Source organism: Amia ocellicauda, chromosome 6 (genome assembly GCF_036373705.1).
Source record: "Amia ocellicauda isolate fAmiCal2 chromosome 6, fAmiCal2.hap1, whole genome shotgun sequence".
NCBI classification, from domain to species: Eukaryota; Metazoa; Chordata; class Actinopteri; order Amiiformes; family Amiidae; genus Amia; species Amia ocellicauda.
Genome location: NC_089855.1, coordinates 33951537 through 33970046, shown reverse-complemented (window position 1 = coordinate 33970046; position 18510 = coordinate 33951537). Strand labels below are relative to the sequence as shown.

Genomic DNA, 18510 nt, shown 5'->3' with positions numbered 1-18510 from the left:
GTGTTTTTGTGTGGAAGGCTGAAATACCCCAAATTATCATATTGGCAAAAAAACTGTAAGCAGTACAGATCACCCAGGTTCTGTTCTCTAGTTGGGTGACTGCCGCCCAGGTTTACATCATCAAATGTACTGTGTAACTATTGGCTAACATGTTTTTTTGGCTATAACAAATATGCCATAAATATGCCACAAATATAACATTAATATTCAGGGCATTAGTGTGGAGTAGAGGGCTCTGGACTCTGAACCGGAGGGTCGTGGGTTCAATCCCAGCCTACACTGCTGTTGTACCTTTGAGCAAGGTACTTTACCTAGATTTCTCCACCAGATGCCCAGTTGTATAAATAGCTAAAATGTAATTAATAAGTCACCCTGGATAAGGGTGTCTGCTAAGAAATTGAGTAATAATATTTCCCCTTAAAATCATTGTGCAAAATGTATTTGTGTTTATTAGAAGGGCATACATTTCCATTAGGAAACATTTTCTTTTTAAAAAGTTAGGATAATTGTTTTATTGGAACCAACCCTGATAACTTTTTTTGTTTTTGTTTTGTTAAGCTTTTGATTTAGCTCTTTGTTTTCTTCTGATTTTAATGTAGTTGTTACAATTGCCTTTTTTTGTAAATTTACCTAAGTGTCATACTAATTTTCCTTGCTTCAGCATGTGGGTCACTATCCAGGATGTTTTATAGATTTGATGTGAACTTGAGTGAATTTGGGCCAATGATTTGCCAGTACTCTGATCAGACGTTGGACGTTTCTTTTTGCTGATCTGGATGAATGAAGAGGAACTCTTAGTATTCTTCCCATATCAAATTCCTCACCAAGCATATCATTGTTTCTCATGTGATCAGAAGAGCATTTTTTAATTACTGAGAGAATGCATTCACACCTCCAAAATAAAACCTAACTGAATCTTGCATGCCAATATTGTTTCCCTTACATTTCCCTGATTTAAAACTTTCCCTCAAATCACATTACAAATTGGCCAATTATTAATTACATTTCCAACCAATTCACATAAATGATTAATGGCAAGTAAAACAAACTTGCAAAGAATTAGAAGTACTTAAAAAAACAACAGCAAAAAGGTAATATGATGGGGGATTCAGTTTTGGCCAGGTGGAATATTACATTTAAAGATGGCAACAATGACTCTGCAGAATTCATTGTTTTTAGAACTTGCATATAAATATATTTTGGAGTGGTTTGCAAGAGCCCGGAGACCTAGTTATAAGTGTTTCAAACATCATGGTTTTTTGGATGCCAATTCACTGCTTTGAGGAAAATCAGAAGATACAAGTGTATAATGATGTTCACTAATACAGAGCAGAATTGTTTTTATACCTAGTGATGGATGTTTCCTCTGTTTTCAAGAGCTATCGGCATGATTTAAAACTGTCTTAATGTATTTCCCCAAGAGATGATAACATCATTTTGGAGAAGTGAAACTTATTTTAATGTATAGCCCAGTTTCTTTATTGGGGCAATTCCAGCATTATGGATGTGACATTTGCACACAAAATGCAACTTTATTGCCTTATTTAAGGGCTCATTTAAATAATTAACTAAATGCGATTGATTAATTTAGATAATGTGTTTTTTGGACTCTGTCATGTTCACAGTTTCAACATTCCTTCTTTATTTCCCAAGGAAACTTGTGTTATGGATGTGACAGAAATGGACAACCATTGCTGGGGGTCTCTTATGTATTCTCATAAATCTGTGATTTGTGGAACTTACACTCAAAACATTTAATGCCATTTTATAAGGACAACTTAGCAGCTCCCTAAAATCATATTAAGTAATATCTCAGATTTTTTATATTTTCGAAGTGCAGCGTTATGGATGTGACGCCGTCTGAACTATATTGAAACAATGTATTGAACAGTTTATTAGAAAAACACTTTAAGCTCATTAATTACCTAAGAACCTCTCAGTGTCAGTAAGAGATTTAAAAAAAAAAAAAGGTTTTAAAGTCGGCCAATCAGATTACAAACGCCAAACGCACCTCCTTTCTTCTGTCAATGAGGACGCAAGTTGTGGATCACAACAAAGTAGAAAATACTAGAAAACCGAGGCAAAAACTCATTGCATAGAAACATGTAAAGTGGTGGCATGCATATTGTTGATGTTTTTTTCAAATTAAAAACAAACAGAAAATGTTTCTGAATTGTAAGGATGCAAAACTCTGTGCTAACTCTGGAGCTGCTTTTCTGGAAGTCAATGGGGAAATTGAGAATATAATTAAATTGCCCCATCACCCTATTTTTTATGCACTTTTGATGACCCCATCACCCTGTTATTTTATTCAAGTGACTTCCATGTAGGCTAGAATGGAGTGCTCTGATGTATAAAATAAAATAATCATACAGAATAATAGTGACAGTTCTGTTTGGTGAAAAACTTTGACTATAAACTGATGGTTCTTTCAGAAAAATTGTGTGATGGGGCCATCGAACATGCATCAAATTGTTTTGAATGATTTTTGTGACTTTCCTGAATTTCCCCATTGACTTCCAGCAAAGCAGCTCCAGAGTTAGCACCCACGTGATGTCACGTCTCGATCTCTGAATTCTGGTACATAGAATGAGCTGGACATAATAAGCTCAATCCACGTAATGTTTCTATTTATAGAATAAACTGATAAATTATGGATTTTCGGTGGAGTTCACCTTTAAAATTGCATGTATTTTCAGTTTTAAGGCTTTTACATAAATATCTGTATAGGCACATATTACACAGATTTTTTCTCAAACTATAGGCTAAATATATTTTCAAATTACCATAAAATCCTTCGTCAGACTTAAATACATATTTATTTGGTTTTGCAGTCGTTATTATCATTATTTACCATTAGGGCTGAAACGATTCCTCGAGAAACTAGAGTAATCATCGAAGCTTCATTTAATCCGTACGCGCTTACGCTGTGGTTATGTGAGGTAGACTTGATTTGTTGGCGCGAATCGCAAAATGGAGAAAGGGAGAGACAATAGTGAGGAGCGAGGCGAAGAGACAGGCCAGAGAAAATGACAATGTCCAAAGTTTGGGATCAATTTAAGCTGAAAAAAACGAAAACTCTGTACTGTGTCTCTTGTAGGCAAGTTCAGTTCTACCACAATAGCACGACATCAATGCTTCAGCACCTCAGCAGAAAGCATCTATAACATACAGTTGGTTAGCTTCACTACCTTTTGTATATAAAGCTATACAACAAAGCTCCACTGTATAATGTCGGAGGTTGGTTGCTTGGTATTTGGTAGACATATAGGTATAATGGAAGTGCAATGTAGGGACTGATGACTATGCAGGGTGTAAACTGTGTGTGTCACCATTCTTATATTGCTCATTGACTTTGTTTTCCTGCATTTGGAAAGCATTTCAGAGCTATGTAAATAATGCCTGTCCCGACTCAGTAGATGAGTCCGCTTCCCTTAATTTTGTAAGGCTTACACAGAAGTAACCTAATTCCACTTGATAAGGAAACCCTTAAAGAAGACGTCTGTGAATAATGTATGGCATGCCTAACTGATGTATTCCCTTTTTTTTTCTTTTTTTTTCTTAATGTACAGTTCTCAAAAATAGCTTGGAGAGTCATTATTTGTTTGATCTTTGTTCACAGGCATCTGCTGCTGAGCTCAAGTTGACTGAATCATGGCTCAGTTTCCAACACCTTTCGGAGGTGAGTACCCTTCTTTTTTTCATTTGTCTGTTTACCTCAAGAGGCTGTCACAGCACCTGCCCAGCCGTGAATGCGCTCTCTCTCATTCGTAAGATGATTGGTTCTTGTTTTGCACTCTGTGTCGGACGTTATCATTTTGTCTTCAGAATGAGAGCATGCCACCTTTGAGATAATTGATTGTAAACTCTCCCCTCCTTTGGGTTTATTTTTTTATTTTTATTCTGGCCCTGTAGGCGCACAACAAAGTGAAAGGGGTAAGTGCAGCTGAATGCAGTCTTGTAACCTGGCCCCGTGTGGCAGGTGTTAAACACCACAGTCGGGTAATGTATACGGTCTCCTAATTCTCCATGCTCCTTACGCCATGAGCTTTCACTACAAAAGTTCTCCTACCGCAGGTATCCCATTACCCTCCTTCCTCTCTCTCTCTAAGCCCACCTTCCTTTGTGAAACCGTTACTAATTGGTCAGACCTTGCTCCTGCTTGCTGAAATTGAAACCTAACTCTGCTCATCCAACATGCCTGTAGGAAAAGCACCAAAATCCAAAACAAACAAAAAATCCATTAGACCTCTGAGACGATGTGAAGTCTAATGTGTTCCCTTTCATGTGGAAGTACCGTTTGACAACTGAAACTAAGAGTAAAAGTTAGTATTAATTTATTTTCTAGTTTATAGAAGTTAAACTGCCTTATTTTCCAAATGAGAAAATAAGAAGATGCTTAAGCTGGGGTCACACTACAAGATTTCTACAATCCGACCCGATTTTGTGAACGGAAGGCAGCTCAAACACGGATGTGGACATTTACAGGTCACGTTTGTGTAGGGCAGATCTGTGCTGCTCCACCAATGGGATCAGTGGATTTCTGCAGATCTGTGCAAAACTGTGGGAAGAACGTGACCACAAGCCGCTGATGCTGTTTGTGTTCGTCTGTGTGAAAAAAGCAGAGAGAAAAGAGGATGTGTTTGAAGACATGGCTGGGGAGGCGAGGGCAATAGGCTGTCTACTGTGTGAGAGCTGGAGGTGAGCAACACACAGGCTATATCCATCCCACAGTATGATCGCATTGTAGGGATCTATATTTTGCACAGACCTGGGTCAATTACAGATACTAATTGGTATTTGTATTTGAAAATATTATTTTCTCTGTATTATAGTATTTGAAAATAACGTGCCCCGAAACAACCATTGGTAGTTGAGGTATTTTAATAAATACTTATGAAAATCTTATTTTCCTGTCATGTATAGTCTTCCTGTTTCTTTTTTCTTCTTTAATCAGCTCAGCTCTCATTGACTGCTGATTATGTCGCCCTCCACGATCGGTGCTGATCGGGTTGTAAATATTAAACATGTTTAATAAAATTGTAGGGGCTCCGACAAGCTTACGATCGGATCGGAGGGCAAGTGATTGGATCACAGCCCGACTTGCACTACACGACCATCGGTAGCGGAGACGCGCCCCGACCAGGCTGCTTGTCGTGATAATTAGTGCTGATTTGTCGTGAGGGCCAATTCGGGCATCAAATTGTGTAGTATGACCCCAGCATTTCAAAATGTCGCAGAACTCTCGTTTCAAAGGCTTTGCATATAAAATGTAATTGGTTATCCACTTTTCCCCTTGATTAGGTTAATTGGCATTCAGTTCTTATTTAACCCTTTTCTGAATCATGCTTATCTCTGTTTACCATTTAAGAAATAGCTAGTTAGCTCAAGCTCAATAACATGGATAGTTTCTTCAAAACCCATTATCAGCAGAAGAGTTTATACAGAAATAACTAGTTTTGCATGAACTTATAAAATACCTAGTTAATTTTAGACTAGACAATCAGTCTCTCAGGAAGTTATTTTAAATTAAGGGACACTGTCTTTGTGTCTGCAAGTAGCCTTTATGTAAATATGCGTGCATGTATGTCTGTGTGTATGAGTACACACATGTATGTAGTAAATAGCTGTTACATGGGGGATTATAGGATTAAATCAATTTACAAATTATGCAGAACCACTTGGCATAAGACTCCCTCACATTAAGTAATGTTTCTTCTTGATACCATCTATTTGCCTGATTCCTGTCACTCAGCTTCTCCTCAGCTGATCTGTATGTGTGCCCTCATCAGGGCCCTGCAGGCTGGGTGTCTCCATGGAGTTGAGCCCCCTAGAAGCCTTGATTGGGCATTTCCACTCATAGCCAACATCCACAATCCCCTTGTCCCTCTGCTCACTCCATCGCAACTTTTAATTGGACCCACTACTCCCTTCATGTGGCAGTGTCCATATATTTCTGCAACAAATGTCTTTATTATTTTAATGGAAGTAAATGCAGAGATCTTGTTTGCAGGCTGACATTAGTATGTTTACCCCCTGATTTTACTGATGTTTTGGCAGATCTCTACAATTTTTTAATAACCGTACTGGCATGCCAGGTGCTATTTCTCTTGTGCTCAAACTGTGTACAACAGTTTGCTCAATGCGTTTCTGAATAGCCCTGCTTTTCTTCAGTCTGTTTTTCTGCCCGGCAGTAAAATAAGCCATTCAAAGTACCAGGTATTTTCAATGCAAGCATTACAGCAGCAGATGTGAACGTACAGTGCAACATACTTTGGGGGAGACTTTGGATACTGCCTCTGATTGTTGGAAGGCCAAACTGAAACGCTCCTTAAAATAGTCCATCTACCGATTACACATAATATGATGCTAACCTAAACATTCAGATCAGGGGACACAAATTTGGTTCCTTGAGGCCTGCAGTTGCTTCTGGTCTTCATTCTAACTAAACATCTAAATTACTTAATCTTGCTTCACTTCCTATGCATCTTCTGACCCTTTTTGCAGTAGGTCAAAGGCAGCTAAGAGCAGAACACACTCCTTGGCTTCTTTCTGTGGATGCTGAAGTTCTCTCTCTGCTTTCTTTCTCTGAGCAGGGGGCCTGGATGCCTGGGTCATCACTGTGGAGGAGCGAGCGAAACACGACCAGCAGTTCCACAGCTTAAAACCCACGGCAGGGTTCATCACTGGTAAGAGGTGGCGGACATTGCTTTTTGAATGGCATTTACAGCGTTATCCCAACCTTCTATAGTTTCGACACTGGGCACAGTACCCTCCACTGTTATTTTACCCATTCCTGAAATGTGACATCCAACATAATCAGGGAATCATTACTCCTTCTTCAAAACCCTTATGAAATAGATCTGTCACTTGGTATACAAGGTAGGCTGCTTTCCAAGGTCAGTTTATTTAAAAGCAAGTCAGTTGTTTCTGAATAAAGGGCAGTCATGTTGCCATTCAACTAAGATGACTGAAGCCAAAATAAGCATTCCTTGTCTACATACTTGTGTTCAAAGTTTTGAGCATGAAAAAACCTGCCCTGGGCCAGTCAAAATAAATCATTGCTCTCTGTACATACATCACTCCATTCTGTTATGATAGTGAGAACAATGATACATTAGTGTTGTATTGACGACCCATGTTGATTAAGTCACAATATTGGTGGCTATATTGGATTTTTCAACATTTTAAATTGTTAAATGGTATCCAAAAGTCAAACATAACCTTTTCTCTGTAAAATTGTTTGTCTGTACTGCTGCATATACTTTATCTCCCCTGGTAATCCCTCCCTGCAGCTATATTTTATTTAATATCCCCCCCCCCCCAACTTTTGCATTTGAGTCATTCTGGCCAATGTTGAAAATTGCCCCTCCAAGCAACACTATCGTCACTGGAGGGGGAACCTGCTTTAGCTTAACAGTAGGAGACATTTTTGTATGTTGTACATACTGTCATCACCACCAGTGACCTTTTCATACTGAACTTGCAATCTCCCTCTACACAGAGCAGATTTTATTTCTTCCTATGCTTTCCTTTTCATAGCTTATTGTATTCTCAGACTTTTAACATGTATTATCCAAATAAAATGAGTCTTTGTGAGGAAACAAAGTGGATACAAATACTAAGATAGTGTCAACAATGCTCTCATTTTTATTCAGGACATTATTATACTACATCTATAGCAGTTGAAAAAGAAAGCATATCCTTTTTCTTTCTTACTGCAGCACCCAATGTTTAAGTCTGGTGGCTTCCAGTTGTGACTTCTAACCCAAAAGTAGGCCTTTGTCTGATAATGAAAGTACTGGGGAGTCTCAACAAAACAAGATGGAAACTCAACAAGGAAGGAGTTGTTTTCCTATCTTATCTATATACTCTCTCTCTCTCTGACATTTATGCAGTTATCTGAAACAACCCTTCTGCTTAAAAATGAAACCCCAAATATTGTGTTTTTCATAAATGGTTTGGCTGGGAAAGATTCTCTGTTGTGTAATTTGCAGTCAGGTCTCAATTAAGAGAGAATAGTTTTGCTGTCAGAGAGATCGTTTTCAATGATCCCATCATTGTTAGTGGCAGAATTCTATATTCTATAGCTGTATCTATGGGAGTTCTGCCAAAATCAACTTGGCTTCACTTGTGTTTTAAGTATTTAAGTATTGCAACATATCTTCCCTTTTAAGTTAATTTTTATTTTAGCTTTTTTTTTTTTTTTTTCTAAAGATACCAAATCTAGTTCCATCTTAACTCCTGTTGAGTGTCCTGCCACACCCAAGATCATAATCATCGAGTGATTTTGCATATGTCTGTGATTGTGAGTGTGTAAATCTGGCCAGTGGAAATGCTTTTTAACACTTTGGTTTTTCATGCAGGAAAAACAAATTTAGTCACACCCCTTCTATAGAAATGTAAAAAATAAATAGCAGACATTTAATTAAAATTAAATGTAGCGTTAGAACACTAAACCGTTCCAGAAGGGGAAAAAGATGTGGAAATTGTTTTTTGAAACTGTAACATAGGGAAAGATTTTTTAAATGGACGCTGATGTATACGTGATGACTTTTTAGGCCTCCATTGAGGTCCAAGGACAAGGCCTCTGAGGGACCTTTTGCTAATTTATGGCTGTATCTTTTACTATAAAAATACAAAATAAACTGTTAGCAATGTCAAATATCTTCAACCTACTACTAACAGTACATGAATAAAATGCATCTCATCCACTTCATGAAACCATCATTCCAAGAGCCAGTTTAAAATGTATTACAAATTACAGAGGAAATCCACAAAAGAGGACAGTGGGCATTTGGATAGTACACCTCTACCCTGATTTAATGTGAATTAGGATATAACACGGTAGAGCAAAAACATTTTGTTGAAAGCCAAAACACAAAACTGACTGCATTTACGCATTTTTAAAGTTTCACTCTGATCTTCATTGCATAAAAAAAGTCTTGTCTGCAAGCCTTAATTAGTTGCAGTCCAAGCGATTTCATGTATGATGAAACCTAGTCCACATGGTTGCATTTGGCAGTTTAGTACCTGTGTTCTAAATGCACTGTATCTTTTAAGTAAGCTCATAAATTGACTTATTATAATTAAAAAATATACAATTTAATCTTTGTTAAACAGATTTATTTATTGCATACACTGTGTTAGCTCTAACAAAAATGAATTGCTGACTATTAATAACAAAAATGCTTGAAGCCCATGCAAGTTCAATTTATATCGTGCTTTCACCTGTAATGTGGAAAGATGTTTGACTCCCAAGGGGTTCGGCATAATATCAGGTTAGAGGTGTATTAGTAGTACTTTAACAGTTGTGTAGTTTTTATAAAAAAAAAAAAACAGACATCAACAGAAATCTATGTGACTAATATATTAATAAAATATACACACACACGTGCAACAAAGTCAGTCGGGATTGACCCACCAGACATTTTTAATCGTATTTGCACACATCGTAAATAGCCCATCTGTGATTGCCTAAATGTCTGAATTAGCCACAAATCTGAAAACTCACATTGTGTGACCTAAGAAAAACTACACTGGCTCTCCAAGCCCAGGTTTGGATACTCCTGTTATAAACCAGAGTCTTTGGAAAGCATTTCTAGATGTAGTTTCTAGGCAAGCATTAACGATAAAATGGATTCTTATAGAGCAGGTTAAACTATTGGAGCTTGGTAGCTGAAACATCCCCATCCCTCATTCAAGTCACACATGAGTGCAAGTGCAGAAGGTGGATTCACTCTTGTGCACAAATTACTTTTCTTTCCCCAGTCTCCCTTAAAACCACCTGTCATTCCTGTTACTTAAATACAAATCAGATTGAAGAAAACTGCTGCAAAAGAGCTCAAGCTATCAGAATCTGCTGATGCAAATTCATGCAAACTCCCTAGATCTATGCCTGGTTTTGACTTTGAGAAGCCTTTCTGATAAGGTGCAGGTGTAGAAAAGGGCAGAGTTATTTCCTGAATGTACAAAACAATGTCAAGCTGTAACTGAAATGTGAATTGAATACCTAATATTGCATTCACTGATTCACATTGTTTTGAAATGTGATGTAAATGTTTAGGCTAATGGGTGAGGTTCTAGGTCTTATGTCTTGTTTAAACTTGATTTCTAAATTAATATTGTCAGGGGGGGAAATTAGTGTTACTTGGGTGTTATATGACATTTAAGGGGCTGAACATTTTTCATTTCTTTTAACACAAATGGTTCAGTGGAAAGTTTAGCTGGCCTAAAGATCTGCATTGAAAGAATGAAAACTAGAAGGCGGGGGCTTTCTGAAGGAGCCCGATTGAGAAATGAAGAGGGCATTAATCGAGAGAGAGAGTACTTTATCTGAAAGTATCTCCTTTTTTTTTTTTTCAGCCCTACTGCTCTGCACCCTTACAGAAAATGTACACGCATGTAGCTGTCGTACTTGCTGTGCTTGCACTGTTACGTTTCGGCGCTCTTTTTGGTCAGCTTTGTCACCTACCATGGTAACAATTTAAACACTCGTGGGATAAACGTCAGGGTATAACATCAACTTGGTCTTTAGCAACTAGAAGCTTTTGTCCTGGAATTGAACATCAGAAAATGATTCCCTAGCCATTCATTCATGCACTTTTAAAAATGAATTAAATTCATAATTGTAATTCATGAAAAGCTGTTTTGTGCATTTAAAATTGAGAGCACTTGAGTGTTTTGTCAGTGACAAGTTATTGACTAGAGAGCTTTTCTGCACTTGTAGGGAAACCTTCCCTCACCCTTCACAATCTGTGCTCCTGTTCATGCAGAATGTCAATGAGTGTTATTGGAATCAATGAAGCACTTATCTAGATTTCAGTTTTACACTGGTGTGGACATCCTTCATTCCCAAAGTGTGCAGTCTGGATGTGCTTGATTTCAGTCGTACTCTCCTTTGACTCCATGAAAACGCACTTGGAGTTGTATAGGCGTCTCCTGATATTTTGGGGAGTTTTCAAAAAGTTTGTCTTGTACGGTATTCTTTATTATGTTTTGAGCTGTATTGTATTATTACACTTTTGTATTGCTCTTATATTTTGTAAGTGACCCTGGATAAGGGGGTCTGCTAATAAATTATTTCTATATGAATGACGTGGGATTATTCAGATTTTTTATGTGAATTTAAATGTCAAAAAATGTACAATTTAAGGATAAGCTGTGACTAAAATCTGGATGACGCAATTCTGGTTGATTTTATTTGGACTGCGTCTCATTAGAAATATCAAATATCAGCATAAAGTTAATTTTAAACTTGTTAAAAATCACAGTTCACTGCTAACACCCTCTTCTTGTGTGTACAGGTGATCAGGCAAGGAATTTCTTTCTCCAGTCTGGGTTGCCCCCTCCCATTCTTGCACAAATATGGTAAGTGTCTGCTACTTTCCTCATCAACCACTTCTCAATGTTTGATTCAAAAGCAATCAGCTGTGCCTCAGAGGAGCACAGGGTGATCAAACCACCACCCCGACTAACGATGTGGGCGCTGTGGAGATTTATAAGGCTCACGGCCAATTAATTCAGAGACCAAGGATATGTGCAGGTTTCTTCCCTAGTCCTACACCAGGGCAAGGGGATAAAATTAACTTTTTTGGCCACTTGCCACTGTGTCTGGTAGAAGGAAAAACTTACCAGCCACTTGGTATTTTTATGAGCCAAAGGCAAACATCTCCAGAGATACATGATGGTGCGTAAATGTGTTGTGAACACATTAAAACATGACAATTATTCAGGTAATTAATCAAATAACAAAAGCTAATCGCACACCTGTATAGACTCTTAGACAGGTACATATGAGGGAAAAGGATCTGGATAGAGTAAACATGCTCCCACACACTGTTTCTACTTGCAAGTGTTAGGTCTTTGACCAAAACATTGCATTCTATTGAATTATAACACTTGCAAGTAGACGGTGTACGGGAGCATCGTCCTTTGAATTGGGTAAAAAAATATATAATCCCTAGGGATGATGACAGACCGTAACGTCCATTCCATTAGTCAATACCTTGCCTATCTTCTGCAGTTGCGCAAACGCCAGCAAAGACGCAATTTAAACAAACCGCACATGGTTCTCTTCAGCAGAATCACAGCTATGGAGCCACAAATGTATCTCTCTATCACAAATAGTTTCCCCATTGATTAATACTTTGTAATTGAATAGTTATCTAACACAACAACTTTGTTAAATAAATATCTATGTAAAAATGCATTATTAGAAGACGTCTGGAAACGAAATAATAACGACAGACTTGTCAACAATTTCAAATTAACTGTAAAGGTTGTAACTATTTGTTTATAAAGGAATTTGCAATTACATCTGTAACTGACCAACCAATATGTTTTTCTTTTATACATTTTTATGCATTTTCATTCAATTGCCAGTTTAGCAATGTGAGCTGCAATGAAAATGCTTTAACCTTAGCGTCCTTGTGGCAATGTTTTCAGGTCACAACAGCAAAATACAAAATGTATAAGACCTATCTAGCTAGCTAATTTATACAATCTGCTTGACTTAAACGACTGACTTCTACGTTTCCAAACCACACTCAAAGCACACACTGCTGGTCTATGTTTGGAAAAACACCTATGCGTTCGAGTTACAGCGAAATAAAAAATAAATAGCAAAAGCTTGCTTGTGTATGTATAATGAATGTGTTTGTTACTCCACTTTCCTTTTCTGTCATTGCTAGTTTTGCAGAAGGGTGTTTGGCTTTTATGTGGGTTAATCAGCTCTAGATTTGTGGTAGTTTAATTGCACTGCGCATATTATACACATATGTGCTTCTCTGTAAGGAAGGCATGGAGCGCGTTGTAGCGCAGATATGTGCAGATCTGCAGAATTCCACCGATTGTGCATATATGAACTTTGTCAATGCAACCATTATAATTCTGAAACACTTTGATCCAGGTCATTAAAAAGTCAGTAATTATGACTATGAAAAGTCATTAAAAGTAATTATCTTTCCACATCCTTAACCTGCAGGAACCTAGCTTCTGCTTCATTGAAATTAAATGTCTTCCTGGACCGAAGGCTGTCCAAATGCCATATATGTATGTGTACATATATATATATGTATATGTGTGTGTGTATATGTATATGTGTATATATATATATATATATATATATATATATATATATATATATATATATATATATGATATTGCGGTTGCTCAAATCAGCTAAGATACCAACACTACAATGTCAACAAATGTATTTGTATTTTGAAACATATCGACTAATCCGCTAGGAAATTAAAACAAGTTGAGTTCCCATACACTTGTTGGCTACCCGCCAAAGTGGCTGGTAACATTGACAGATTTACCTGCCACTGGCTAAATCTACCTGCATTTGGCAGGTGGGGGGTGTTAATTTTATTCCCTGACCAGGGCTCTCCAGCTCATTTCCTGCCATGCTTTCTGATTTGCATTTCCACTGGAGCTCGCAATTGCTGGAATGAATCTAGACTTTTTTCAGTTTTAAGGTATTTAACAACTGAATGCAAAAAATGTCCTTTTGATGCAAGGTGCAGTGGCTGTTACAGTAGGTTACAGTAGGTTACAGTAGTAGAGGGCAGCAAAACCCACCTTCCAGGTGGCATTGTCTCTCAGGCAGCTGACTAAACACGAGCAGGATGGTTACTCTCACCTTAACCCTAATGCTGGCCTGTGGCAGAAGGGGTCATTGTTTGAGAAATGTCTGCCCTTCACTTTAACATCATTTACAGCCTAGAGAGAAGTATTCATTTAATCCATGTAATTGGGACAATCAAAACAATTTAAGTAACTGAGAGATTGGCACAACGATGAGAAGATGCTGTGGCCGTCCAGGAATTGAGTTTGAGACCCCTGCTCTACAGCAACGTTACTTGAATGGAGTTTAAAAACGAAAATGTGGGAGGCAGCACCCCAATAAAGTCACTGACCTGCTGCCACTCAGATACAAGTAGAGGCCATTTAGCTCACTTCCTGGAATCCATGGCTTTACATTCCTCATCACCGCCTTGGCAGCTGCCTCTTTCTCAGTATGTGCGTGCGTGGCGGTGTTATTCTGATTACTTCCACTAACACTGCAGCCCCCAAGATGCCCAGAAAGCTGCAAGTGTTTATAAAGTGAAGTAATCTGAGGTAAACCGTGACCCACTCATCTTCAGAAGTGGTCCTTCCACTCAGGGGCATGCCTAGGTGCAGCTATCACAAATGCCTTTTAGGTCTACTTTCAAAGCATGCAGGACAAGACTCCCTCTTCGGCTGAAGTGCTTTGATACCTAAACAATCCCAGTAGTAGGAGTGGCAGGCATTTATTGCAGACATATATATGCCAAGCAGCTGGTCTGGTTACAGAAGTGTGTGGTAGTGTGAAGGTGGTCTGACCAGCGTTAGGTTCTGTGGCTGGAAGCACAAATCCAGCGGTTATGTCAAAGCCTGAGAATATATACTGCATGATTAGGGCTTGACTAAACACATTAGCAGCTGTAATGCACATTGCTGTTGCAATGTCTCTATGTGGGGATGATTGCTGCAGAGTCATTATGCAGCTACATAACCAGTGTGGAATGGGCATGCATTATCTGGGTCAGGACACCTAATGCAGTTTACAAGCTTAATCCTGTTAGAGTCAGCCAATGTGCAGCTGGCAGGGGATTTTAATTAAATGTTATTGTTGTATTTCCTTTTTGTTTCCAGTACATATCTCCTCTTTGTTTTGTTCATAAAGTACTTTCTTGTGTTGTTTTATTTCAGTGAATAGCTTTGGCGTGATTTTTATTTCTTTTCAAAAGCTTTGATCTCAAAACAATGTGCCCCCTTGAGTGTTGGATTTAAGTGTTTATGGGGAAAATTATTTTATAAAAATTATTTTTATTTTATGAAAAAAATAAAATAAAGAAAAAGCCTTTAACTTCAAACCCTCTGTCCTTGCCTCTAAGTATCCTTGGAGTAAAAAGTTACCCCTAGTTTTGGTCCACACCACTTTTCCCCTCACTCCTACTGCATCTTTCCCTCACCGTTTTCCTGCAGGGCGCTGGCTGACCTGAACAATGATGGCAAGATGGACATACACGAGTTCTCCATCGCCATGAAGCTGATCAAACTGAAGCTCCAGGGCCATCCTCTTCCTCCCTCACTTCCTCCTGTGATGAAACAGCCCCCCCTCGCTGTCCCCACCGCCTCTCTGTTTGGTAAGAGCTGCCACCGGATGGGATCACTGCCCCCTTTATTGCTTCAGATGATCATTCCTCTCACAGAAGCAGCATGGCTTTTTTAGCAGCTGAGCTATTTTTTTGTTGTCGAGTGTAATGATGCTGATGGAGGATGAGCTCCCAACTTGGGCCAGCTGCCGAAATACACTTGTTCTCCATAGGTCATGTGTAATCCAATTAAATATGTTTATAAGCGGTTATCATTTTAAAAGCCATTTTTACCAGGTGAGGGAAAGGACAGATCTCCCCCCTTGGCAATGTCTTAATTAATGTTTTGTTTTGAAGAGTTCTCTGATTTTATTACAATATTCAGGAGATTGACGATACCACACACACACACACACACTGTCTCACTCTCTCACACTCGAGTTCCTAAATTACCTATAATATTCAAGGAAAATGAATAGGGTCACCTGCAGTTTTTCTTTCAGATATAATATTCACACACAAAGTTCTTTGTCTAATTAAAATCTGCAATTCTGGGGTTTCACTATGTATCCAGATGGCAGCCTGTGAAAGTTAGGGTGGTGTGGTGTTAAACACTGATGCCTCTTTGTTTTTAGTTTTTGTCTTTTTATGGTAACCAGAAGAGAGTGCCCTCAAAAAGGTTGTCATCGTAAGAGTCTTGTTATTCTCTACCAAGGGTAGCTGAATAACGAGACTCCTATAACTTGCGGAGGCAGGAAGGTCAAAGTTAATCTTAGCTGGGGTAGCTTTCTCCCACATTTCCTTCCCCTCACTGAACCAGCTGGAACAGTAGAATAAATATCATGTTCTGATTAACCAGAAGTGTGAACTCATAACCTTTATTCTACCTACCATTTCCAATCCGTGTCAGTACAGATCATGTGCAGACCACATGACCTTTAACCTATGTACTTTCAGAGAACTCTGTTTAGGATGAGCTGTGTAGGTTTTGTTGCTGATGTGGACATTTGGATGGTGTTCTTGTTCTGTAGGTATAGGGGGCATGGCTGCTATGCCAGGTATCCCTGGAGTGGCCCCAGTGCCAATGGCCCCACTGCCAGGAGTGGGAATGTCCCCTCCTCTGGTAACGTCGGTGCCCACGAATGTGCCGCCAATGGCCAATGGAGCACCTGCCATGATCCAGCCTCTACCGGGCTTCCCTCATTCAGGTAAAGCTGTTCCTGGAGCATTTAGGGCTGGTTTCATAAACCCAAATTAGCACTAGTTATGGACTACCAAAGTTTTTCTACCTAGAAATGTCCTAGATAAATGCTACTTGGTGTTAGAATTCATTCGGGGGATTTAGCGAAAGTCACAGCAAAAGGTTGTGCTGTATCTCACTCACTCAGATTTTAAGGCCTTTACTTTCAGTGTAACCCCCCCCCCCCCCAATGTGTTCCTTATACCTCTTCCCTGTTTCCTATGATGTGAACTGCATGGTTTTTCAGTAAGGATCCCCAATAAGAAGATGGTTGCATAATGACTTTTGCAGGGTGGTTTCTACAGTCAAATCACTTGATTGAAATGTAAGAGGTAGAAAGTTTATTAAAGGTGCATATTATAAGAGTGTATTCATTGACCCAGTTTTATGGTCTTAAAAAGTTACTTAGCAACCATGTTCTTATTTTACCCTTTTGAAAATAGTCCTGAATGTGCCATGTGTCTGTGTTACAAGTATAGGGATGTGGGTAATAATTATATATAATTAAAAAAGGTTAATGTTATATGTGCAAGCAAGGAAAACTGATGGCTTCCAGTTTGGTCTTGTCTCACCAACAAATTTTACCACATTTTTGTAGGATCACCCAGGTGCTTTGAGAAGGCCAGTTTTGTGAAGTTTTCTGGATATTGCTGACTGATGCACATTTTCTTCCATCTCAATTCTGTAGCTCTTTTAAAGTTGTCATTGGTCTCATAGTTGCATCCCTCACCAGTTTCCTCCTTGCCAGGCTACTCAGTTTGGAGGGATGGCCCGATCTAGGTGTGTCTGGGTGGCACATTGCACCTTCAATTTCTTGATGATTGAGTGGATATTCAGAGACTTCAGTATTTTTTGTACCCTTCTCCTGATTTGTGCTTTTCAAATACTTGATTTACTATGAAAGCTCCTTGGTCTTCATGGTGGAGTTTTTGATTGAAATTCATTACCTGACCAAGGAACCTCACAGAGACAGGTATTTGCATTGTGTAATCATGAGAATCACTATTCTTGCACACAGACAGGCCGTTCAACTAATTGTGTGGCTCTTTAAGGTCATTTTGGACACATTCATTAATTTGGGTTAGCACACAGTAAAGAGTTTGAATACTGATGCAATCATGACATTTTCATTTATATTTCATATTGTCTATTTATTTTTGCTTTGAATGTGTGGATTTGGTTGTGTATATAACACACATGAAAGTATCATGACTGCAAACTTCAAAGCAACAAAAGCTGTGAGAGGGTCGGAATACTTTTGCCAGACATGGTCCTTTTCAAAACAACCCCAATTATTCAGTTTTTAAAATGGGGCACAAGTAGGTGTAACCTTGAACCAGGAGGATAACTAACAAATAGGTTGACAATGAATCACAACTTTCGAAATCAACCAGAGTACACGGGACAAATAAATGTCTGTGACTGTCTAATACAGAGCTACAGAGACTGACTATAGACAGATTGGCACATCTTTCATTCAAGAAACTTGGGGTCAGATGTATCCTAACTTTTTAATGTTAATGTGACAGGCCTTGGATAATGGGGTTAGCAAAATTTAATTCCAGTGTACTAAGCATATCAAAGCAAGGTATTTGCTTTCAATAAGGAACAGAAAACAAGCAACAACATGTAATACAATGGAAGAAACCACTCTGCATATGTGCTCTTGGTAACAACATATTATCTTGACAAGTAGCATGATGCCCTGCCAATTTCACTCTTCACTTTTCACTTTTGGAATCACACTTGTTGATTTTGTGTCTTGCCACCTTAGTTTCCCTTATGGAAAAAAAAAATCTAACAGCATGAAATTGGCAAAGCTGAAGATATTTAAAATGTGTACACCCAATTTAATAAAAGTGGTAGCCAGTGACTTTCAATTGAATACTTGAGAGACTAATTCAAATACAGGTCATTAAAATAATGACATTTATATTACCTATAAATGTTTTAAACTTTGTCATCATGCTCAGGTTGTGAGCTTTAGCATTTGCTTTACCGCGTTTACCTAAACCTGTCTGAATTATTCTTTTTTCTTTCCCACACGCAAACAGCTGCATCACTTAACAAAACTGCTTCCTTCAGCCGTTCCAGTACAAAACTACAAAAGGCACAGTCCTTCGATGTTCCAACGTGAGTAGC

At 38.5% G+C, this 18510-nt stretch overlaps 1 protein-coding gene across 5 annotated transcripts in view; it reads left to right on the top strand.

Annotated features, from left to right (window-relative positions):
* The window catches only part of itsn1 (intersectin 1 (SH3 domain protein)), a 146442-nt gene that overhangs the window by 47484 nt on the left and 80448 nt on the right, over positions 1-18510 (top strand). For 3 of the 5 annotated variants that reach the window (XM_066706992.1, XM_066706993.1, XM_066706996.1), the window contains exons 2-8: positions 3623-3682; positions 3916-3936; positions 6597-6689; positions 11307-11370; positions 15019-15179; positions 16160-16336; positions 18423-18501. In XM_066706992.1, coding sequence (XP_066563089.1) covers positions 3655-3682; positions 3916-3936; positions 6597-6689; positions 11307-11370; positions 15019-15179; positions 16160-16336; positions 18423-18501 — 623 coding nt within the window. In that variant the 5' untranslated portion in view covers positions 3623-3654. The remainder of the gene's footprint in view (positions 1-3622; positions 3683-3915; positions 3937-6596; positions 6690-11306; positions 11371-15018; positions 15180-16159; positions 16337-18422; positions 18502-18510) is intronic. The other 2 variants (XM_066706994.1, XM_066706997.1) reach the window with 1 other exon arrangement.